This window comes from Cupressus sempervirens, chromosome 3 (genome assembly GCF_028749045.1).
Source record: "Cupressus sempervirens isolate cs-2001-9-10 chromosome 3, ASM2874904v1, whole genome shotgun sequence".
Classification (NCBI taxonomy): Eukaryota; Viridiplantae; Streptophyta; class Pinopsida; order Cupressales; family Cupressaceae; genus Cupressus; species Cupressus sempervirens.
The window spans coordinates 403130506-403156505 of NC_143120.1; the positions used below are offsets into that span (position 1 = coordinate 403130506).

Genomic DNA, 26000 nt, shown 5'->3' on the forward strand with positions numbered 1-26000 from the left:
TCCGTCCCAAAGAACCAAGATAACACTTGCTCCAACACATTTTGGTGTTAGGAGATAGGTCAACTATTGATAAGATCGTCACCTTACAATAGTTACCTTCTATTTGTTATCATAACTTCCGGCACTCCAGGACAACAACTTAATGTAGTCTGTTGTGATAACAGGTCCAACTATTGATAAGATCATCACCTTTCAGTAGCTCCCCTCTAAATATTTACATCAATGAAAGATCGTCACTTTTCATGACATAATCACAATAGATCATGTAGTAACTCACATGATATCCACCACGAACCAAGTCAGAGGGTGGACCCACCATAACTGCTACTAGAGGGTGGAACAAGGGTTTTAACCTCAGACTTCTCTCTCATAGAGGAGAGCACATTACAAAGAATTTCACTTAGAACTTCTCCTTGTAGAGAAGATATCATCCACAAAGGATTGTACCTCAAAATTCTCCCTCTAAACATTGATCTTGGGAAGTCAGGTTTTCTAGTTACTTCTTCAAAAGCTCTCTTCACCCAAGGATGTCTGTTGAACTCACTCTGAATCTGATATCAATCTTTTGATTTTCTAGTTATAAGTCAATACACTTCCTCATGATGCACTCAAGAGTAGGCCCATAAAAAACATGTAGTCACACACATCTATTTCAAGACTCCCTTTGAGTATCAACCTTCTAAGCTCCTACGTTGCCTTTGAAGAATTATCTTACTCTCTCTTAATGTGGAAGAATACTTATAATCTCAATCATCAAAGATATTTTCTCAAGAGCTTCACTTTATCCAGCTTAATCACAACTTCTTTGAAGCTACTGTCATAAGCTGCTTAATGTACCATTCTTCTTTTCCTGCAAGATCAACTTTAGATACAAAGGACAAGATCAAGGAAAATATCTCATATAGTACACATAAAAATGCAAATGATAGAGAGATCATAATGAGTAGATAAATGTAATATTAAGAATAAGAATACTTATCTGCACAAATTACACCAATGAAGGTCCAAGTGCATCAAATTAGAAAATACCTCCATACCAGTATTTGTGAAGTAATGAGAATGCAACATTGATTATTGTTCCCCCCATAATGTAAATTCCCACTTCTTCCATTGTTTAAAATTTCCATTCACTTACTCATCTTCCCTTTACTTCTATTCAATGGTATTCCATATGGACTTGTAAATTCATCTACTATTATTTTAACTTAACATTATTGTTGACTATCCAACTCTAATGCTGATGTCTACTTGCCAAAGAGTAAGGTGATGAGTTGAGTTGAGTTGTGTCTGATAAGGTTGATGCTAACTGCACGAGTCATTCTGATTTGTCTTCGCCAAAGTCTTCAAACACTGCAAATGGGTTGCACATTCTTTAAGCTCATTATATGTGAAGGTTCTGTAATTTCAAGGTCATAGAAGTATAAGATGGTGGCCATCTCCACAACTGTAGTTGGAATAGGCCTGAAAATATGCCAAGAAACTAAGATTGAGATTTTTTCCTCTCCATTTGTTAACATTGAAGATAATTTGCACTAAAAATCAGATGACGCGGTCATTTTTCACATATTGCATGGATTGGTTTGAGAGGCTAGTTAAACACTGTTTTATAAGCTTTGGAAGTTTGACATGGGAGGTGTCGTACACTTACACAGGAGTCTTGTCCATTCACATTGTAGGAATTAAAATGATTCAAGACTTTCTATGGCACACCAAACAAAATTAGTTTGTCACATGGAATTTAAGAAGATATTCCAATTAAGATTTCTTATCAGTGCACTTAGACACGAGTCATAATTTACACTTTGTGTATTGGTAAAAATGTTTTTAATAATAAGACCATGGGTGTTTATGTGGAAGGAATAAGCAAACTAGAGACTCGGTCTTTAGTGGCATCTACACTGGTTCTTGAGGTTGGATCTTTACATTGGGAGGCATTGATGACAAAGGTGGCTCATTTTGGTATGCAAATTAAAATGAAAGTTTCCATTATTGTATGTTTCTAAGAAGGGCCAATTCGATTGACCTTTGACCTCCTCAGGCGAATGCAAAGCAAGAGAGAATACAGGCTATGAGAAAGCAGACAATTTTGACACTTTTTTTCTTATCAAACATGGATCCTGTGTCTTAAACCAAGAGTGGAGGACACCGAGAACTAAGGAGAAGTGCCAAATTTAATGATGCCTTTCTTTCCAAATCTATTTAATGCAAAGGAGACCCAATTGGTAGTTCGACATAGGAGTGTCTTTATAATTTTTTTCACTCAATATCATCCCATGTGGTCAAACAAAGAAAATACGTCAAATGGTAAAGGGCTGGAGTTATGATTTCTTAGTCTGCAAAGAATGTTTGAAGTTAATTTACTACTATTTGGGGGGTGGCCATTGGTTTGAGGCTCATATGGAAAGAAACACATCAGCCCATTATGACTGCAACCAAATTCAAAGCCTCAATTATTGAATCCTCCACTCAATATTCTCACACCAAAAACAACACAAGGTAATAAATGAATTGACTATCATTTGCCTGGGTCTTGTGCAAAAAAATGGTGCAAGAGTTCTAAGAAGATGTGATGTCGACTTCTTATATAGATGCCTCTAAGTGTGCCAGTTAATGCATGGTACACGTTGGAACATCTATAAGGAGAGAAAGGGGGTTATATATGCAAACACACAGTTTGGAGGGAGGTGACATTGTAATAAATGAATCTCAAGATAATTGCAGTCTGCAAAGAAAGTCGGGTGGGCACCAAAGCAATGATAGGTCTAGTCACCATTTCCTATAGGATGAAGCCTCGATCCATGAGGTAGTTGTGCACCGTAATTATGATTTTGACCAAAAAAAAACCTTCATCATTGTGCTACCTCCTAGCCTGCTCACAAAAATAAGATAAAACAAGGGGATCGATTCAACTATTGTCCACTAAATGGATGTGGAGAGCCCTGTTACCATGATTTCAGTCCCCTATATTTTTCAAACTTCTAGGATAAGGATTGAGTCAATGTGATGTCATGTCTGTGTCTAGATTGCCTTTAAGGAACTTCTCTTCTCATCTATTCCTTTGTGTACACCTTGGTGGGCATTCAAAAGCAATCTAATGCATTCGTTCATATTAGGTGATTAGCTTAGGGAGGGTAAGTTTATGCATTTCCCAGATGAGAAGAAAGTCTCTAACTCTATGATCAAGTATTTCATTGAAGGCATGATACATCTGAAGGAAGAAATCACGTTGCATTTAGAATAGATGGCGACTAAAAGCATTTGGATCAAAACTCAAGACCAAGGTGTAGATCACAGGAACATCATGAAAACCAGAGAAGTTGAATCGACTGTAGGAGAAACAGATAAATCCTCAAAAATGATGAAAGAACCTGGTCAAAGGTGGTGTGACTTTCTTTGAAATCCAATCGATGGCTTATATTTAATCCGTGCGTCTACGTTGCAAAGTTGACAATTCAAATGACTTAGAGATTAAATCCAGATCGTCGGGATGAAGACCAGATTGATGGATTGTGTTTTAAGATGGAATTATAATGGTCCTCAGAGATGTATCTTCCCAGCCATCAAATCATAAAGATCAACGATCGTCGCATGTTCGTCGATGATTTAAGGTAACCTAGAGTTGACATGGCAAAGCAACGAAAACCATTATTCGCAAGGTCGCAAGGGGTTAAAGATGATCTAAGGTTAGTGTCACGACAGAGCGAAAGGCTTGTGTTCGCAGAGTCGTAGGTAGTTTAAGTCAACCTTGGGTTAACATGGTGCACAAGCAAAAACCAATTCTCACATGGTCGCGAGTGGTTAGAAGAAACCTAGAGTTAAGGTAGCGAAAGAGCGAAAGCAGAATGATCGCATTGTTGCAGAGGTTTAGTCTTAACCTAGAGTCAAGGCAGCGACAGAACGAAAAGAAAAGAATTGCATGGTCGTAAGGGTTAAAGATAAATCATGAGTTAATGTGGCGAAGTAGTGAAAGCCAATGATCGCATGGTTGCGGGTGGTTAAAGATGATCTAAGGTTACTATTGCGACCTGGCGAAAGCAGTAACAGTTAAGCCAAACAGTTATCACATGGTCGCAAGTGGTTAGAAGTAATCCTGAGTTAAGGTAGCGACAGAGCGAAAGCATGTATCCACATTGTCGCAGGGTTAATTGCAAAGTTAAGATTTCAAGTCACAACCTGGCAAATGCAGTAACAGTCAACCTTAAACAGTCATCACAAGGTCGCAAGTTAGAAATGACAGTTAATTTTAATGTTGCGAAAGCATGATAATGGTTAATGTGCGGTTAGCGCTAAGTCACTGTGGTTAGTAGAATGGAGACATGTTAAGTTGCAACTCGATGAAAATGATAATTCTAAGCGGTCATTGCTACCTCGTAGGCAGTTAAAGGTAGTCTGAAATCAAGGTTGCGAAGTTGCAAAAGCTAGTAATCACATTGTCGCAGGTAATCAAGCAATTAAAGGTTTTTTAAGCTGCGAAATTGCGAAGGGTACATAATAGTTAGAATCTCAAGCTCTCGCATGGTCGCGAGGATTTAAAGTTAATTTTGAGTTTAAGTTGTGAAGCTGCGAACAATAAACCAGGATAGTGATCACATCGTCGCAATGGGCTAATCATAACCTGGGGTGAAGGCTGTGAAGGAGCGACAATAGGCATTCGCATATTTGCAAGGGATTAAATGAAACCTTGAGTTAAATAAACAATGAAAATCGATTGATCACATCGTTGCATCGGAAGAAGACATCTTATGAATGACTATGGCGAAGAAGCGACAAAGGAGAAATAAGGAGGTTTATTATGTTTTAATCATGATTGTTGATAGGAGATCGACGGTAGAGATTTAAACCTGCTATGATCATTGAGAGTCAAATTATATGAATTTGGTGCCAACAGATCAGAGAAGAATATGAACCATTTTGAGGATTTCTAATCATTTCTGCTTTCTTTTTTTGATATATTGAATTGTAATCGATGACTATTGGATTTCTAAGCGATTCATGTGCTCTGTTAATAGAATTGATGAATTTGTAATTGGCCAAGAACCCTAAGAGGGGGCCTATATATGTAATTTTCTAAGTTAATAGAAAGGATTGGCAAATTTCATGCATTTTCTCCCCCTGTAGCAGAGACTATTGAGTGAGAATCGAGAGGTGTATGGAATGGAGGATTAGATTGATGTTTGTAACTAGGTATTGTGATGTTATAATTCCACTTAGAACTAGCATGCCTAGGTTTCCTTCATTGTCTCCTTTAGCTGAGCTAACATGCATGTAGATTAGTCTTTTTGGAATTGTAGGACAAGTACTTATGAAGCTGTTAGTATTTGGGCTAATCAGAGTATTAGTAGTATGGGTTTTAGAGTGCTATCTTTCTTAGGTATTTCTGCTCTTTTCCGGAGCTGCATAACATCCTGCATTTGTGATGTGAAGTTAGGATTGAAGTGTGCTAGGAGTTTGCGACTGGGTAACTTTGACCGGTTAGAGAGCCACTTAGGGCCATGGATGTTCTTCTTCCATTACATCTCCTTGCATCTCGTAGTCTTAGATGCATTTAGGAGTAGAGTTAGTGTTAGACCTAAAACCTCGCCTAGGTTGCTTATGTCTATGAGTAATCTGGTTAGCCTCTTCTGCTCTCAGGTTAAGAGCATACCGGTAGTCACCGTTTTGATCACATAAAAACATCATTCCAAGTATATCTTGCATATAAGGGAGTTGTACCTTATAATTCAGAGGGCAGTGATATAACACATACACTAACCCATTTGTTGGTGACATCCTTTTGTTTCCTCACATTCTGGGCATCTAGAGTCAAGATAAAGCCAAGTTAGAAAGAGGGACAAACTATTAATCAACAAGCCCGTTAGAAATCTTCTAGGAGCCCATGTCGCCTTTTCCAAAGTTTGATGTAGATTGTAGGGGAGGTGTTTTAATACAGCAGCTTACTCACAAAACACATGAGAAATTATGAGTTGCTTTGAACATTCTTTCCAACGTGATCAAGGTGGAACCTAATAAAATCAAAATCGATGTCTGAAGGGTGGAAAACGGTAGGTGTTGAGATGTAAAGACCCATGAGGAGAAGGGTTGGTGGTTGTCAACAAAATATATTCAAGACTTTTATCCACATTCGATTTGTTTCCAATAACTTCATTCGATATTGAACTAATCACATATGCATCACTTAATGCTCTTGATAGACTCCTTATGCGATGACTTATATAGTCGCCAGTGCATAACAATTTATCATAGCCATTATGTACCTATTTGGGATTTGCAAAGATATCCATTACTAACCATGTGATGACAAGACCAAGTTCCACCGAATATATTATGGTCTAATTTTACAACCAATCTGGTTGATCGCTAGTTGTTGGGATAAAGGTTTTATGCCATTATGGTTTACTAGATTGTTTGGTCTGTGTGCCATGCAAGAATGACACTTCCCTGATTGTCTTCGGTATCCATTCTCCATATTCTCTTTTGTGCTTGCTGTACGAAACTCGCTAGAAAATTCGTCCTCTTAATGAGTTTGTTGCTGACTTCTCATTTTGCCTCTCAGGAGATTACGACTCCAATCGTATTGCATTCCATTGATTCGCGGTTCTTCTGAGTGGATGTCGTCTCTCCTTTGTTATTCTTTTTCCTAGAGCATCCGATGAGCCTCCCTTCTCTGTTAATGAATAGTTATTGACATGACATTGATGTTCAAATCTGTGTTCCATATAGATTATTGATCCGGAGCTCTAATATGCATCTAGATTTGCAGGGTTAATACTATTTGCAGCCTTGCTCTGATACCATGTTAAGGGTTTGGATCTCTGCAAATGTAATAATATTGCCGTTATAATTGATATTTTTCAAATGCAGATCATGAACTCTTATAAATATAAGAGTAGGAGACATGTCTCATGAAGAGACATGTCTCTATGATTAATCATTATTAGTTTATATATTAACAATATTAATGACAATATAACATATGTATTATATTAGTATATATGTATAATATAATATATATATGCATAATATAATATATTATATTATATATATATATACAATATAATATATTTATAATATTATATATATAATATAATTATATCAACATTGTATGTTTAAATCAATCGAACTGTAGCTATAATCTTAACACATGCTAGAATCCAATCTAGCTGATTTCAACATTAATATGCCTCTGCATGCCACCATTCAAGCATTAAGTCCTGAAAGGAAGGATCCCAAAGCCACATAAGCTCAAATTTAAAGGAGGGATTTTTGATGTTTTGAGAGAAATAGCTGACAATTTGATTGGCCAATGATCTGATACTTTCCAGTCTAAAATCTCTGAACTGGTAGCCCAGTTATCCCCAATCCAATAGCAAGAGACCAAAATCTTGGCAAGCGAGGATTAGCATTCTCTCCACTTCTATTATTTCAAGTGAAAAGGCCATCATTAGTCTTTATATCTATTGACTTATAAAAAGTCTATATTATTCTTCAGAAGATTGGCAGAGGGCTTAAGCTTAGCAGTAGCTCCCCTTTTTCCTCTAAACCTGAGAGTTGAGACAGCATTGAAGTCTCTAGCAATAATCCAAGGAAGGTAATGGGGAAAGGACCAAGCTCGCCTGACTGACTATAGCAAAGAGTTACCAAGGAGATCAAGAGGAGCATAATCATTAAAGAATAGAACAGTTTAACCAGATTCCAAACTTGAGGCAGCCATAGAAATAGAGGATCTACTTGAGATCCACCAAATTGGAACAATCTTATGTGGGTCCTAGACAAGTCACACCACCTGAAGTACCATGGTCCTCAATATATTGGCACTGACGACAGACTAGATTTTAGGAGCTCTAAACAATATACCCTCTACTAACATTTTAGTTTCTTTTATGGAAACAATATAAGGAGAATGAGAACTAATCGAATTACAAATAGCCTTTTTTCTAGGGATGCTTTATACCCTTCACATTCCATGAAATAATAACCTAGTTACCGAATTCGTGCATTTACCCTTGAATCCGGATTCGGGTCAGATTCGGATCCGGATCCGCATATGGATCCTTACGGATCCACAGGCAAGATTATGGATCCTGCCCGGATCCTTGAGGATCCACGCACGGATCCGCGTGAATCCGCAGCAGGGTCCAAAAAAATTTGCAAAAAAGTGGGCCCAGCCTCATTTTTTAATATATATATTTTTTTCTAAAGGTCCTAAACCCTAAAAATGACTCTCTAAGTCACAATGCAAGTTCATTTACTATCTATAATCATGAATGTGTTGATTTTCTTTATAATCATGAAAATAGATTAATTATCAATGTCATTGATCAAGTATACTAGATTCATAGATGCTTACTATGAAATGATTTAGTTTTAGAATTATGTATATTTCTCTTATTTTTTAGCATATATATATATATATGCACGAATCCTCCACGAATCATAATTGGGAAAATAAAAATTCCCCGAATCCACCGATCCGATTCCGTGCCCGAATCGGATTCTTGTCACGAATTGGCAACTAAGAATAATAATCATTTTTGTAATTGGATACCCCTCACATTCCATGAAATAACAATCGTTTTTGTGATTGGAAGAAATAGGAGTCGATAGTTTTTACTGGCCCAAATTTACTAGTGCATCACCAGCTAATCCATTTTCTCCTAATCAGAATCCACAACTCCCTTCTCTTGAGGAGGAGCCAATTCAGTGAAGGCTGTATAATCTCACAATAATATAACTCCGTAGTTTGGAAGCTCTAGGTATCTGAGAAGGCTGATCAGTAGCCATCTGAGCTCCTGCAAATCAACCTGACACATTTGTTTATCAATTCTCTGTCCTTTGACAGAACTGCCCTTAGGGAGCGAATATCAGTAAGCAACTCTGTTGAAATCACCTCATCGTGACCTAGATTCTCGAAGGCATCAAACTGATTGAACATCACATTATTCTATCTATCCTTGAGAGTTTTTATTCTGACCTTTGCCTTGATTGCGTGACAAGAATACAACCCTCTTTATTTGCAACAGCCATCAGTCACAGGGGCTTTCCCATTATCAAACTTAGGCGCAGAATGAGAGGGAATACTGGTTAAAGCAATTCGATGGTTGAACCTGGGACACTTTCTTTGTAGATGCCTATGCTCACGTCAAGTCTGGCATTAGAATGAGAGAGTTTCATAATCCATTTGGTGAATCCAAGAAGAAGACCCAAGGCAATTTTCTACAGAATTTAGGAAGGGTTACTTAAATCAATTTCAACACAGATCTGGGCATAAGAAATACACTTTTTTTCCAGTGTTTGTTTTGCCAAACCTACTGACTTCCCAAGCGGAATAGCAATCATATGTAGAATATCATTCCTCAAAAACTCTAGTAGAAGCTGCAGGAGGCGAATTTGTGAAATTTAGAATCAGAATGGCAAAATCAGAGAGCAGACATATTAAAACAAAAGAATGCCAGAGCTACCCCGGGAAAACCCTCCTTGTTGAGGGGAAAACCCAGCCACACCAAGAAAAACCACTTCATTCAGTAATGAATATGTCTGAATACAATTCACACAACAAATATTAAGACTTCTCACCTTAATGAACATTACACTTTCCTCTTTACAACAATATATACTCAGATAAACTTCTCTCACAGACTAATTCATGTCTTCATAGAAAACTTATGATACACCATACAATACTCACAATGAACTACACACAGATTACAATTTGAATCAGATAGGCATGATCGAAACCGAAGATTTATGCAATAATCGATCATATGGAAATGACATGTTCTGCAGATAGTATTCCTGAAAGCATAAACATCATCCACTTCAGACTTGACACAGCTACCAGTCTCCAAAAACAGAACCAAAGAATGCCAGACCATCAGAAACAAAGTCTTGATGCAAGTAGAATTACCATTGGTTGCACAGACGGTAATACTAATGTGAATAGACCACCACAATAGCCACATAGGAGCAGTTAAACAAAACTCTTTGGGTTTCAATAGCTACGCTGAAATAATGCTCTTCCATATTGATAGTTGACTTAAAGAAGGGAGGCAAAAAGAATCTTGACGGCCGCGACAGTTACAAGGAGGGACCATCCAAGTTGCAACAAAGAAGTTCCTTCATTGTTCTCCAGCATTAGAAAACAAATAGACAAAACTCTACAAATAGATGTATACAACTGTAATAAAGAGTCTTCACAGTCTGACAAGAAATAGATGGCATGAGGGAATGGACATCACAGTAATTTGAACAGATTGCTGATGCATTTATCTCAGGTAAGGAAATATATCTTCTGCAGCTTTAATTTTCAGCACTCCCTCTTAGCAAAGGAAATATAATCTCCAGATTCTCATGTCATGGAGTCTCTCAATGTGAAATTCACAATGGCTACACCCATTGTGAAGTAAGCCAAAACTTTATCACGGAATCTCTCAACGTGATAGCATCATGAAGTCACTCAACATGATTTTCAACATGGCTACTCCCATGTGTTAAATAAATATGAACACATGTTCTCATCACGAAGTCACTCAACGTGATCTCATGGAGTCTCTCAACATGACATCCACTATGACTTCTCCCTTGAGTGGAAAGAGCAATGCCTCTGTCTCAGAGCAAACAAGGGCATTCACCTCAAAATTCTCAGTCCTAGAGAATAGTGCATTACAAGGGCTTTCACCTCAAAGTTCTCCATCTTAAGAGTAAAAATACATTATGAGTGCTTTCATCTCAATTTCTCCGTTTGGGAGAAAAATGCATTACAAGAGCTTTCACCTCAAATTTCTCTATCTTAGAGAAAAATGCATTACAAGGGTTTTAACCTCAAATTTCTCTGTCTCAAAGAAAAATGCATTGCAAGGGCTTTCACCTCAAATTTCACTATATCAGAGAAAAATGCAAATAATAAGAACATTTGAATGCTGAGACTCCCTCTCTGTAGAGACTCTCTCTCAATAAGAGCAACAATCTCACAACTTTGATTATCACAATAAATTACAATGGCTGTAATGTTTGACCAAACAAGGAGCTTTCAAAGTGATGCAATGGAGCCTAGTGGGATTGATCAAAGGGATGATCAACTGGTCCAAAAACCCTCTTCACTGAAGTCCTTTTCAACCAAGTGCCTTGGAATGATGATCAAATGTGCAAGCACCAATCACAAGTGCTTCAAGGATGATATTAGGTTATCAAAACCACTCATCCAAACAAGGAAAACCCTAATCACAAGGGAACCCTATGAACAAGACAACTTATTACAAGTTGCTCATAATGCACAATTTGACCCAATTTGGTAAAACAACCTTAAACTTCATTAAATGACCAGGGGAGACTCATACTCATGGAAATTGTCTATTTAGGTCATAAATGGAATAATGCAATGATTAAAAACCAACTATGCAACTTCTGGCATATGGTTGCTTTGTAAGCCACTCAAAAAGGCTAGTGGCCCTTTTTGATGAAAATTTGACTTAAAAGGAAATATCTCCACACAACCCAGAGAACGAATTACAGTTTTGGATACCCTTTTGGGACTTACAAAACAGACTAAGGCACCAAGGTTTGATGACACCAACAAATGGGCTTTTGTTCAATTTCTCGCCTAGACAATTAGAGCAATTAGGCCTCCATTTACAAAGGAAGTACATGTTCTAAGACTCCATCCTACAAACCAATGATTGTAACATTTGAGGTCAACCCTAGACAAGTCACAAACCTGATTTCAAGCCTTGATGCCAAATCTGGTTGAAGTTGTGGGAGATGCTGCATCCTTTCCTAGCATGCACATGAGTCTTGCATGCCTAGGGCATCAGATGATTCATAGATCCCTGCAAGTACAAACCTAAAACCACTTGCATCTTAACATACATTTTAAACACTAGGATTTCACCAGAGGCCGTTAGATTCCCATGGTGAAATCCCTGGTTATGTTTGAAAACCCTAGGTTAGCAACTTTCTAGACCAACTTGTGCAAAAATAAGGATAACTTGAGTTAAGAGATAGATGGAGACTTCAAACCAGATGCATTGCAAAGCTATTTCATCTACCTATCCAGAAATGTAAGTTTCAACACCAGATGAGTCTGTACAAATCCGTACAACACAGGACATCAGGCAAATTGCATAAAAACAGGGTATTTTTATTGATTTGAAAAGTGAAAGTACATCATTATTGCCTATCACCCGCCTGAAAGGGCTTATTATAGGCCTTCCAAGGGTCATAACAACATTTTGAATTTGTTTGAGCCATTGGGGAAGTTTTTGCAACATTTTGCAAAAAGTTGCTAAAGTTGCTTGACAACTTTTTAGCAATTTTTGAATTTTTAGCAAATTTTGCAAACTTATAAATCAAACTAATGAAACTTAGTCTAAAGGATCCAGATAGGTCCTAAACATGTAAAAACATGAAATAAAACAAAATCTTAAGATTCTAAGCCCTTTGACCATGTTTGACCATAGTTGACCAAGGGCTTATAATTGTGCCAATCTTGGAACTAGGTCTTACAATTTGGTCAAGATGCCTCATTGATTGATCTAACCTATTCTAGGTGTTCTTAGGACCTTGATGATTCACCATTTATTGTGGGTGCTCTTGCAGCATACTCCCCTTGACTTTTTAAACTCATGTTCCTACTTGAGGGCAATTGCTCTACAGAAGTGCCATATTGTTTGATTTGGTCTTCTGTCATCCAAGTTGCATCAATATTAGGGAGCCCTTTCCACTTAACTAAGTACTGCACGTACTTCTTGGTTCTTGTTTGTTTCAGCAACTTGGTGTCCAAAATTTCTTCTAACTCCACTGGTTTGCTTTGAGGGAGATCAGTTACATAGTCTTCATCATTGATCTCTGCTTGCTCACCTTGTTCACTTGCTGAATCTGCTATGCCTTTGTAGGGGGTGAGGTCTGCAACATTGAAGACTGGAGAAATTTGCAAGGCAGGGGGAAGAGAGATCTCATATGCATTTTCACCCATCTTGTTGAGTATACTGCATGGTCCTACTTTCTTCATCTGAAGTTTTGAATATCTACCCTTAGGTAGCCTCTCTTTTCTCAAGAATACCCAAACCTGTCTCAAACTTTAAAGTGGACTTCCCTTCTTTTCTTGTCAGCATGTTCCTTGTATTTCAATGTTGATTTTTGTAATGCTTCCTTGACCTCATTCTGCAAGAAAAATGGAAGAGGAGGCAGGACCAATCCCACTAGGCTCCATTGCATCACAAAGCCACGCTGCTTCACTAGTTTGCTGATCCTCTGCAAAGGAATTGTCACTCTCCATCTGCCGCTAAAGCTCTCCCTGAATCTCTAACACGATATGTAAAAAGAGTCATTGCTGAGTATTTGCACACTCGAGCCAGATAATAGATTTGAAATGCTTTGCTCAATGCAAAGAAAGAACTTACGGATTGCAGTCATATCCAGATAAAAGATGTCTGTAAATTCCTGCTTATTACTCGCATAATATGAATATACTGTGCCTCTGTTGATGATGCCTAGCTTCCATTTCCAGCAGCTGATACAGTAGCAATAAGTAGACACATTAAATTTCCAACTATAGAGAATTTCACTCTTATGTTCAACTGTTTGAGAGCCAAAAACGAAGCAAGAGATGGGCAGCCATAGAAGAAAGATGCACTTGTTCCAGTTGATCAAAGTCCATGCTCAAGTGCAGTACAATAATTACTTTCAGCAACAAATATTCCAAGGACGAGCTTACTCACAGTGCTTGGTAGAACCAATCAACTTTATGTGGTTTCCAGATAGTATGTAGTCACCCTGAATTGAGGATGCAAACTGTTGGTAATATTTAGTGGTGCTGTTACAAATATCCGTTATTAACAGCTTAACAGTGGCTAAAGAATGCTTCCAGCAATAGCAACGCAGATAGCAATACAAAGATCAAACTGCATGTAATGATGATCATAGGAGACTCAACCCAGCTTGACTTGCAAATCATACATTTATAGTATATGATAAAACAAAACACCAATATCAACGAAATAATATAAAATACGACTACTCTAATGTCTAACAAAATCATAGGAGGACTACATTAAACATTCATATAATACTGTATTATCATTAATTAAAAGAACAATGCTAATCTTTAACTATTAAGCATTAAAGAATAAATCCTTTTTTAATATATACAATAAGTTGAAGATTGTGCTAATAAAATACTTATCTCAATGATTGTTTAATCTTTCTCGCAATCCATCAATTGTTCTTTTCTGATCTTTGCAACCAAAGATTGAGGTCACTGGAGTGTTTTGACCCTTTAGACTTAGCTGCTCTCAAGAATAACATGTATTGACTTCCCCTCTGATATGCAATTGATACTCCTTAGTGTGAGTTATTGCAGGACACATCAACACCTCCAAAGTCACCAATTCTTGAACAGTCTTGAATAATACAACCACAAAAGTTGCACTAATGACAGTACCACATAGCTGTCCAGAACTAAATCAGCACTTTGCTACTGTATGAGTTGTGATATTGCTATCAGGATTTAACTGTGTGATTTTGAGTCAAATTCATTGACCCATGTTTCATGAGTAGTGATTCAACATGAATCCATCTCTCATGAGAATAAATGGAACACTTAGCAGTCATTGGATCTAGGTGATGCTCACAGGGGTGAAGCATCGGGACTATCCTGTAATATGAGTTTTGGACTATGACTCTATATTAATGTGACATTACTATTAGCATTTATTTTAGTCTTTTAGTTTTACAGTTTTACTATTTTGTAACTAACAATAGACTCTTTAAACTACTAAAAGAAAATTGCCATCTCCAAGTACCCACGTTTCCTATTTTTGAAAAATAGTCATACCGGCACTAGTACCAAAGACCTCCAAGTCTCCCAATGACCTTGGTTTATTTATTGAAGGGTGCATGAAACAAGTTTTCAATCGATAAGTAGGAGATAATTTCCATAGCAAGTCAAATTGTGATATTGCTATTAGGATTTAACTGTGTGATTTTTGAGTCACTCAAAAATCACACAGTTAAATCCTGATAGCAATATCACAATTTGACTTGCTATGGAAATTATCTCCTACTTATCAATTGATGAGCTTAAGGGGCTTTCTAATAATGGTTCATAAGGCACAACACTTGGTGAAGGTTTTGCAAATGGGGTTGCAAGCTTTGGGTTTAACCATGGAGGAAACTCCATAGTTAAGCGCGCTCAGGCTGGAGTAGTACTGGGATGGGTGACCTCCCGAGAAGTCCCGGTGCTTCACCCCTGTGAGCATCACCTAGATCCAATGAGTACTAAGTGTTCCATTTATTCTCATGAGAGATGGATTCATGTTGAATCACTACTCATGAAACATGGGTCAATGAGTTCGACTCAAAAATCACACAGTTAAATCCTGATAGCAATATCACAATTTGACTTGCTATGGAAATTATCTCCTACTTATCAATTGATGAGCTTAAGGGGCTTTCTAATAATGGTTCATAAGGCACAACACTTGGTGAAGGTTTTGCAAATGGGGTTGCAAGCTTTGGGTTTAAACACGGAGGAAACTCCGTAGTTGAGCGCGCTCAGGCTGGAGTAGTACTGGGATGGGTGACATCCTAGGAAGTCCCGGTGCTTCACCCCTGTGAGCATCACCTAGATCTAATGAGTGCTAAGTGTTCCATTTATTCTCATGAGAGATGGATTCATGTTGAATCACTACTCATGAACATGGGTCAATGAGTTTGACTCAAAATCACACAATTAAATCCTGATAGCAATATCACAATTTGACTTGCTGTGGAAATTATCTCCTACTTATCAACTGTACGAGTTGTTCAAAGCCTCCAACATGCTCAGGCAATATGTTGAAGGGTGACGATTTAAGAGATCAAGTACATGGTCCAGCCAGGCACGGGGAGGAATAATGATCTCTTTAAAATAACACTTCTTTATTCATCACATAGTTGACACATAGGATATGCTGTTTTAATTCAGATTATGCATATCTTCTGCAACAAAAAACACCTGAGCACAAATCCTTCAAGTCCATACCTCAAAACATTCACACACCTGAAGGTTGGAATGCAAGTGAACACAAGCAAAACCAAAGTGATGATCTTCTCTTTGAAAAGAAACAGGAGGACGCAAAACACTTTCCTTTTCAACAACAATCCCAGTGAGATTTTGAATGAATACAAGTATCTTGGGATTGATTTCCACAGCAAACTCAGCTAGGAAGCATGTAGAGTGGAAGGAATTCAGAGAGGCTGGAAAACACTATATTCTTGTCAAAATAGATGTAGGAATGCAGAGTTATGGGATTGGAAAACCAAGAAGATGCTTTTTGGTTTGTTGGTTAGCCCAGTGATCCTCTACAGATGTGAGATTTGGGGCAGCAGCATGTCAGATCAGAAATGGAGGCAAGTATACAGAATCTAAAAACATTTAATCATCAGCAGCCACCAACTAAAACAACAGTCAGGTCAGGAATCTTTTTGGCGGAAACACACATTTTCTTTTTAGAGGCCTCAGCAATCATTTGGTTTTTAAGCTATCTAAAAAAAACCCAGAGTATGAGAAAATATTGGTGGCCTAAAGTGATCATAGAGGAAAGACTTGATAGAAGAAAGAACACGTGGATGAAACAAAATGTCAAATTGATGATAAAATGTAATGTTAATATGCATGATTGTCTGAATAACAAGGATGCAATAAAAAGTTTGTGAACAAAAAATTTATGAGTCTCATATGCGCAAAGCAAAGTGGGTGCAGAAAAGATTATTATATCAAAGAATTTAGCCCCAGGCGAGACCATGAAGAGAAAGCATACATAGGAGAAATATCAAATGGAGATCTAAAATGCTCATAGTGAAACTTAGGACAAATTCTCAATATTTGAGGTGTGAAATGGGTAGATGGATGCTACCTAAGGAAGAATGGGAGGAGAGAGTATGCTTATTTTACAACATGGGAGTGATAGAGACAGAAAAACATTTTATTATAGAGTATCCAGCATACAAGGACATCTGGTCTAGACACGAGGATATTCTGGAAGCTGGCAATTTAGGTACTCTTTCCAAAGAATCATAGAAGACAGGACAACAAACTTAGAGATAAAAAAACATTGTCAAAGAGTTGACATAAAGAAGCAGTTTTAAAAGGCCTAATATTCGGGTACCCTATTTGAGGGTGTGTTATTTCTTAAGGGGTCCCTTAGGCTGCTTTGGCCTCACAGACATTATTAAAATATTTCATTCATTTATTCAAGCATATCTTTTAAAATCCTTCACACCTCTAATGATATCATTCCTCTTTTCAGTCCAAATAAGCAGAAAATATTCTCACACAGAGCACTAAAGTTAGCAGCCTCTCTTTAGAAACTTCTCTATCTAAAAAACAATATGGCAGAATTGCCACACACAACACTACCATAGATGGTTATAGCACCCAACAATGTAACCCACGATAGCCTTCAAAAAACGACTCTTCTGTTTAAAACAGCAGAAGGAAGAAGTTTCTACCAACGGATAAGATATGTTATTACTTGAATGACTTTACACACCCAGTAGAAGAAGTTAGAGCCATAGCTCCAAAAAGTGCCCCTACTATAAGGAGATCGATGCTCAGTACACAACACTCTATAAAGCCATAGCTCGAAAAAGTGCCCCAACAATAAACAAATCGTCGCCCAACACACAACACTCAATACTGCTGCGAAAAGAATCCCAAAAGAGATGGTAATGGTTTTCAAATTCCCAAAAGAGATTGTAATGATTTACAAATCTGATCCTTTAATTCACAAAAAGTTTGTTCCGCACAAAATAAACACACGGCTAAAAAGAGATGGTTAATGCAGACACACAGCCAACTCTGGTTGTTTGCGATATCAATCAAATGTTATAACAGAAAGTGAAGCTGTCCCATTCATACAAGGCAGTAAGGCTGACTTGGGAGGAAAGTGGACAAGCAAGCAGCTGACAAGCTGCTGAAGTAGACACAAAGGCACCTTAAGCACCTCAACCAAGCAAGCAAGTAGTTCAATCAAATTTCTCCAGGAAGCCCCATTACTATCACCCCTGCTCTCCCCAGATTGTATCTGCTCTGATACCCTGTTAAATTTAGAATCAGAATAGCAAAATCAGAGAACAGAAATCTTAAAACAAAAGAACACCAGATACGCCCTGGGAAAACCCTCCCCCTTGAGGAAAAAACACAGCCACACGAAGAAAAACCACCTTATTGTGTAATGAATGAGTATGAACACAATTCACACAACAAATACTTAGACTTCTCACCTTAATGAACACTACACTTCTTGTTTACAATAATATATACTAAGATAAACTTCTTTCACAGACTAATATATGTCTTCATACAAAACCTACGATACACTATACAATACTCAAGATGAACTACACACAGATTACAATCTGAATCAGATATGCATGATTAAAACAAAGAACTCCTGCAATAATTGATCATACAAAAATTACATGCTCTGCCGATAGTATTCTCAAAAGCATAAACATCATCTGCTTCAGACTTGACCCTAGCTACCAAAGAATGTAAGACCATAGATACAGTCCTGATGCAAGTAGAATTACCATCTTTTGTGCAGATGGTAACTTTAACGTGAATAGACTACCACAGTAGCCACATAGGAGCATTCACACAAAAGTCTTTGAATTCCAAGAGCTTTGCTGAAATAATGCCTCTGCCATAATGATAGTCGACATAAAAAAGGGCAGTGAAAGGGATCTTGACTGCCGCAACAGTTAAAAGGAGAGACCATCCAAATGCCAGCGATTAAGTCTCTTCATGGTTCTCTAGTGTTAGAAAACGAATAGAGAAAATTCTAAAAATAGATGTATCCAGAAGTAATAAAGACTCTTCACAGTCTGATAGGAAATAGATGGCAGCAGAGAATGAACATCACAGTTGCTTGAACAGAATGCTGATGCTTTCATCTCAGGCAAGGAAATATATCTTCTGTAGCAACAATCTTCAGCAGAACCCAGATAGGGACCTGCAATAGCCTTGTTGTATTTTCCATACACAAGAAAACCACCATGAATTAATTGTTGGCAGAAAACACTAATAGGTATCTCCCTTGGGGCTCGAAGTGTGCTGAGACCATGATTTCAAAATCAGGAAAGAAACCTGGATCCCAATGAATTTGTAATGATCCCATCTTTTAGCAGTTGACCAAGTGTGTGTGCGTTAGCCTTGTTCTACATGGTCCCAAGGGCTAACGAAGGGTTTAATGGGATCCTGGAGTGTTTTGGCCTAGTCATGTCCAGTTTGGGCCAAAACGAAGTTGATTTACAAAGTTTCAGGTATACTTACTATTTTTAGTAAGTCGGCAGGACACAGTGCATGTCAATTTTGGTGATTGGATTCGATACTCCTCGGTGAGAGCTTTCCGATGAGCTATCACTCGCATTATTCGGAGTCCGATTGCTAATACATTTTAATGCCTTATGTTTTATTAAAGTAACGTCTAATTTAATTGTAAAATATTAAAGTGTTACTTTAATATTTATTTTATGGTGATGTGTACCCAAGGGAGACATAAGGGATATTTTAATATATGTTTTATATATTACACATCTTTTATCCCACATTGCCCATATGAGTTGAGCGGACCCTTGGAAATAGAATAAAAGGAAGCATTTGTGGCTTCATTAGACAGGTTGAATATGAGAAGAAATTGGTGTGAGTTGCAGCTTTGTTCTTGGCATTTGAGGACGTCTATCCTCTCTTGTAACATTCTAGACGTCATTCCCTTGGGGTTTGGCCTTTGGAATTCTTTCTTATTGGCTTCATTATCAGGCAGTTTAGTTGCATTTCCGGCTACAGGCAGATTTGATATTTTGCTTATATCTTCTTCACTACTTGTCCGACGCTTATGCCGCTTGGAGGGAATGGTATTATGAAGGTAGTGGACTGATTGGAGGACAAATTATTGTAGCAGCAAGTTCGTAAGCATGGGCTGGAGTATTATGACAATATTGCTGAAGTAATTAGTGAGTTGATAAATCTGCCATGTATTTGGTTTTATGAATTCTGAAAATAACATTTTATTAACAGCTGTTCATTTCCACTTTGCATATTATTGTAGTTTCTTTCTTGTTTATGTTGTATGATACCAATTCCATGCACGAAACACAACAAACAAATAAACGTTTGATGCAAACTGTTTGACATAATTCCTTTCAGCAATTTGGTTTAGTTAGTTGGGACATCCAAGGGTGTCCACTACAGTGGTATCAGAGCTATAAGTCCTGCCATCCTGTGGAGATCATATTGATAGCTAGATAAAGATGTATATTAGTCTAGATCAAGATGTGATGTTCAGACAGTTATTGGGTACATTAGAGAAGGGGCAACATATGCAACAGGAGCAGAATAGGCGAATGGATATGATGTTACAGCTTATGGCTAGACGGATGGGCATCAACATTGATGATTTGTATGTTGCTCCAGAGCAGAAGGTAGTCGATTTCTCAGGTGGGATCGAGACATGTATAGAGCCAGCCAGCTATGATGTTAGTGATGTGGGCATTTCGGCAAAGTCAGTAGAGACATGTGTGCGAAGTCAAGAGACCACATATGAAGCCTTGTCAGGGGATGATGATGTAGCAATAGTGGAATTAGGAGAATGCAAGGGAATTTTCATATCAACAACCACTTCTATGTTAGTTGAACCATCCAATGAGGAGTTGGTAATAAGCATGCGGTTGTAGATGTGTGCTCTGATGATAGTACACTTGTTATTGCTAATGAGGTGAGCAATATAGTGACAGAGTCATATTATACTATCGATCAACAAAGTGTTAATGTTCACTCTTGGGATAGTACTATGTTCAACATGGATGCAACATTGTCTTATGACAATCTGATGTTTGAGGCTGATGTTAATCATTCACCTGAGTGGAGTTGGGCTCGGTTTTCACTATCTACAAAGATTCAGTTTTGTGTTGCAGCAGTTGGGAGGAAGAGGTTTCATAGATCTTCTATGGAGCCGCCTTCTGGTGACATCCAGACTTATACTTCATCAGCACAAGTTTTGGGAGCTAACTTGCAGGACATGTGGTTGGTCCTAATGATGTTCATTTGCAGTTTGTTTAATGTCTATATGGATATCACACATTACTTCAATTGGGATCCAGGTGGAGGTTGGAGTTCATTGTGTTACTTAATTGCTTGAGGACAAGCAATTTCAAGGAGGGCGGATTTGTAATGATCCCATCTTTTAGCAGTTGACCAAGTGTGTGTGCGTTAGCCTTGTTCTACATGGTCCCGAGGGCTAACGAAGGGTTTAATGGGATCTTGGAGTGTTTTGGCCTAGTCATTTCCAGTTTGGGCCAAAACGAAGTTGATTTACAAAGTTTCAGGTATACTTACTATTTTTAGTAAGTCGGCAGGACACAGTGTAGGTCAATTTTGGTGATTGGATTCGATACTCCTCGGTGAGAGCTTTCCGATGAGCTATCACTCGCATTATTCGGAGTCCGATTGCTAATACATTTTAATGCCTTAAGTTTTATTAAAGTAACGTCTAATTTAATTCTAAAATATTAAAGCGTTAATTTAATATTTATTTTATGGTGATGTGTACCCAAGGGAGACATAAGGGATATTTTAATATATGTTTTATATATTACACATCTTTTATCCCACATTGCCCATATGAGTTGAGCGGACCCTTGGAAATAGAATAAAAGGAAGCATTTGTGGCTTCATTAGACAAGGTTGAATATGAGAAGAAATTGGTGTGTGAGTTGCAGCTTTGTTCTTGGCATTTGAGGACGTCTATCCTCTCTTGTAACATTCTAGACGTCATTCCCTTGGGGTTTGGCCTTTGGAATTCTTTCTTATTGGCTTCATTATCAGGCAGTTTAGTTGCATTTCCGGCTACAGGCAGATTTGATATTTTGCTCATATCTTCTTCACTACTTGTTCGACGCTTATGCCGCTTGGAGGGAATGGTATTATGAAGGTAGTGGACTGATTAGAGGACAAAGTATTGTAGCAGCAAGTTCGTAAGCATGGGCTGGAGTATTATGACAATATTGCTGAAGTAATTAGTGAGTTGATAAATCTGCCATGTATTTGGTTTTATGAATTCTGAAAATAACATTTTATTAACAGCAGTTCATTTCCACTTTGCATATTATTGTAGTTTCTTTCTTGTTTATGTTGTATGATACCAATTCCATGCACGAAACACAACAAACAAATAAACGTTTGATGCAAACTGTTTGACATAATTCCTTTCAGCAATTTGGTTTAGTTAGTTGGGACATCCAAGGGTGTCCACTACAGAATTTGCAAATTAGAGCATGTTTTCTGAGGTATGGGACATCATACATGATGGGCTTTGGTTGAATCACCAAGACCAGGCAACCTTAGCTCCTCTCTATACAAGCTTTGACCTTTTTTAATCTTGGAAGACCATTCAGCGGCAATCCACCTCCATTGTTACTCAGAGATGGGTAAGGACTTTTGGACGTCCTTGATCTTATCCTTGTGTGCTGGATTCCTTTATGCTGAGAAAGGACAGCTAGCCCTCCTTTTATAGTTCCTTTTCTTTGCTTTCTTGATCGCCCTTTCCCAAGTACCGTTTGGTGCTCCTGGTGGGTTGCTTTTCCCTGGTGTAAACTTCCAGTCCTTTGGACCCTTTTGTTGGTCTCTTGTTGGACATTAATAATTTTATCTTATCTTATCAGGAAAGAGATTTCATCAGCAGACGCCTTAATCAAATGATCCACGGGCCATCCATGCTGCCAAGAAGAAAGATCTGTCTGCAAAGAGGGTTCACTAGTTGATAAGTTTAGAGTGGAACCCGGTCCTCCATCTAAAAAGCGAGGACAAGAGCAAATGAAAATATTAGCAAAAGCTGAAGGCACAAACACCATGGGAAAACACGGCAGCAACACCCCTAACAAGCCACTACAAACAAAAGTCTATCTACAGAAGAGGAACCCAAGAACACCATGGGAAAACACGGCAGCAACACCCCTAACAAGCCAATACAAACAAAAATCTTTCTACAGAAGAGAGACCCAAGCAGCATGGAAATTCTTTATGCCACTAAAACTGCCACAGCTTGCAAAAAATTTCTCTCACCTTCTAAAAACCTCGCAGTTTTAACCCTGACTACCTGTGCTTCAAAATATCCCCCAAAAAACTCTGAACCAGTGCACAGAGCAGGGGAAACAGGCGTGGTTAAGGCATAACCCTAGTTCATTCGGCTGGATGAAATGCTCTCCATTTGCCACCTATTTTTCCTTAGTCAACATCATTAATTTTGTAATAAAAGGTTTTGTTTTGTCATAATTGTAAAGGGCGGAAAACAAGAAAAAGTTGTACGAGGTGCCCTGCTGATGTTTACATCTTCTATAAACCTGTTTCAAGGGTGGCAAAATGATTCTTATTGGACCAGTTAGAATAAACTAGCAGTGGTTCTGTGTTTCCACACATGATTAATAAATTTCAGGAAACACGGGTTTCTAAAAAAGGGAGCAAAGCATAGATGGAAGCAACATGTCTGGAATGGAATGCAAATTGGAGTGATGATGATGATGCATGAGGTGCCATCCAGCATCAAGAATTATGAATAACATTTCCCCTCTCCCACATTGCAACACACTTTGGTGACAAATCACCACACCTATCTACTCTCTGTAATTTTTCCTTTCCAGTGAGGAAAGAAATTTTTTTTGTTGATGTTGGCAGCAGTCCAGGGTGGGCACAAGAAGATCGGCATAGTGGTGGATCTGTGGGTTCCCAAAAGGGCCCACAGAGAGCTTGGGATGCCCAAGCTCAACCCTGGGAAAACCCGGGGCCCTCCTGGCCTGTTATTCAGACCAGAAATATGCCCACTAAAATACAGAATTAAAGTGCCGAACCCAATAATTTTACGTAACACTAAATAATTTTCATTTTGTGGGATTTTGGGCTATTGATCACAGATTGCTGTTCATGCAGAACGTTAAGGGTTTCAGATTTTATGATTTTGCATCCATTGTGTATTCATTTGGAAACAGTATGTGTGGAATTGTGCATTTTCAATCATTTTCCTACATGTATTGCTTTAGTTTTCATTTGAGTTAGACAAAGATTTACTTCTGATGGTAGTTTATGCATTTAATTGTGAAACATGATATAAGGATGTTTTTGGTTGGTGCTCATTAGCTTTTAATGTCAAAGGATCCTTTTATATGCTTCAACCAAACCTCTTTTCAAGAAACGAGCTTTAGTTACTGTCTTCTATCTTTCTTTCTACCATTTAGAGTCTTAGACCTTATTTGTTGGAGTTATTAGTCATCTGCCTGATGACATAAATTTGCGTGCCTTTATAGTTTTTAGAAATATGCTTGTGCTTGCTACTGTTTACTTTGTTGCACCATATTTTATTTAGTTGGTTTAGCTTCCTTTTTGGCCTATGGATTTTTCCATTGCTTATGGAAATCCTAGACATCAGTCATGAATGTTCATCTTGTGTTTGACTAGGGTAAGTATAACATGGACTGCATGGGTGCAACATATTATTGCCATTGGTGCTGAGTATGCTGGGTTATGTCAAGCCTAAGATGAGTATGCATTGCTATGTTAGGTGATAGTTATTAGATGAACTCCAGGTAATGTCCATGCACATAACACATGCCGATTGACAATCAAACACAGCAATTGTTGGGTTAATGACTCCTGGGCTTGATTTGTGTATACATTTTGTATCCTTATTTGAAATGTGGCGATTCTTGAATTGGATTATGAATTTGGCTGAGGACCTGGTCTTAGGGTAAATTTGTATCTGAGTTGATTTCTATTTCAATTAATTTTGTTTATGGCATCATAGTTTTATTGATTCCGTTTTGGGAAATCTAAACCATGAAAACAATCAGAATTGTTTGTTCCCAAGATTATGCATATTTTACTTACAGTTAAATGGAATTGCAGGCATATCATCCCTTATGTTCAGAAATATGGGAAAAATCCTGTGAGTGGCGCACCTTTGGCCGTGAAGGACCTTAGAAAGCTCCAGTTCCATAAGAATTCCGAAGGTGAAAAATATCATTTCAAAGAAGTTTGGTTATTTGATATCTATGTTACCATCTTAATCAATGGAATGTGTGCCTTTTTGTTCAGATTTCTATCTTAAGAATCAATGATATACACAGCTAGTATTAGAGTTAAATCTCTATTTTTGTTTCTCTCTCTTCCATAGATTTGTTTCTATTTCTAATGGTCACTCCTCTTCTATGTTTCCATATTCTCACTCTTTTCAATATGAAAACTTTCTTTTTTGTTTCTTTTCAGAATGTTTCAATCTCTCTCTTTGTTCGTTAAAGAAACATTCTTGTGTATACTTGTATATATAGATCATTTATGATCTTTGTCTAATAACACATTCATTATTTTACCATAATATGGTATCAGAGCTATTTTTTACAAAAAATAATAATTTCCATAGTTGAAAAACTTGGTTTTGGCAATATATCGGGTAACCCCAAATTTTAGAAAATCTTGGAATTGCCAATAACTCAGTGAAAGATTGGGCAATAAATCAACACTTTTATCGAATATTTGAAAATATACAATTTATTAACACATTCTTAAAAATTGTGAACATATAATGATTTGAGATATCCACCATGTATCAATCAAAGTTTTGAGTTTAATAAATAGTAATTCATTTCATTTAAAACTTAGTAGATTAACATAGTGATAGACTCATATAGCAAATAGCAAGTACAACATTTGAATAAAAACAAGTTCAAGTTCAATACATATAGAAGTCAAACTCAAGTTCAATACGTATAGAAGTCAAACTCTATGAAACTACAACTTCTGAATAAATTCTAAGTTCAACATTCAGTATCAATAAAAACTAGAAGTAGAAATCATATTTTGCATCTACAAGTAAAGATCAAAAGAGATCGCTGCTACTTCGTGGGTGGTGCTGAAGTAGTTGCAGTCGCAACATCCTCAACAGGTGCCTCAGGCTCAACAAAAGCCTTTGGTGGCTGAC

At 37.6% G+C, this 26000-nt stretch overlaps 1 protein-coding gene across 1 annotated transcript in view; it reads left to right on the forward strand.

Annotated features, from left to right (window-relative positions):
• Positions 1–26000, forward strand: part of PUB49 (plant U-box 49) — a 99879-nt gene that overhangs the window by 16132 nt on the left and 57747 nt on the right. Inside the window, exon 3 of the mRNA XM_089820047.1 lies at positions 24929–25032. Coding sequence (XP_089676173.1) covers positions 24929–25032 — 104 coding nt within the window. The remainder of the gene's footprint in view (positions 1–24928; positions 25033–26000) is intronic.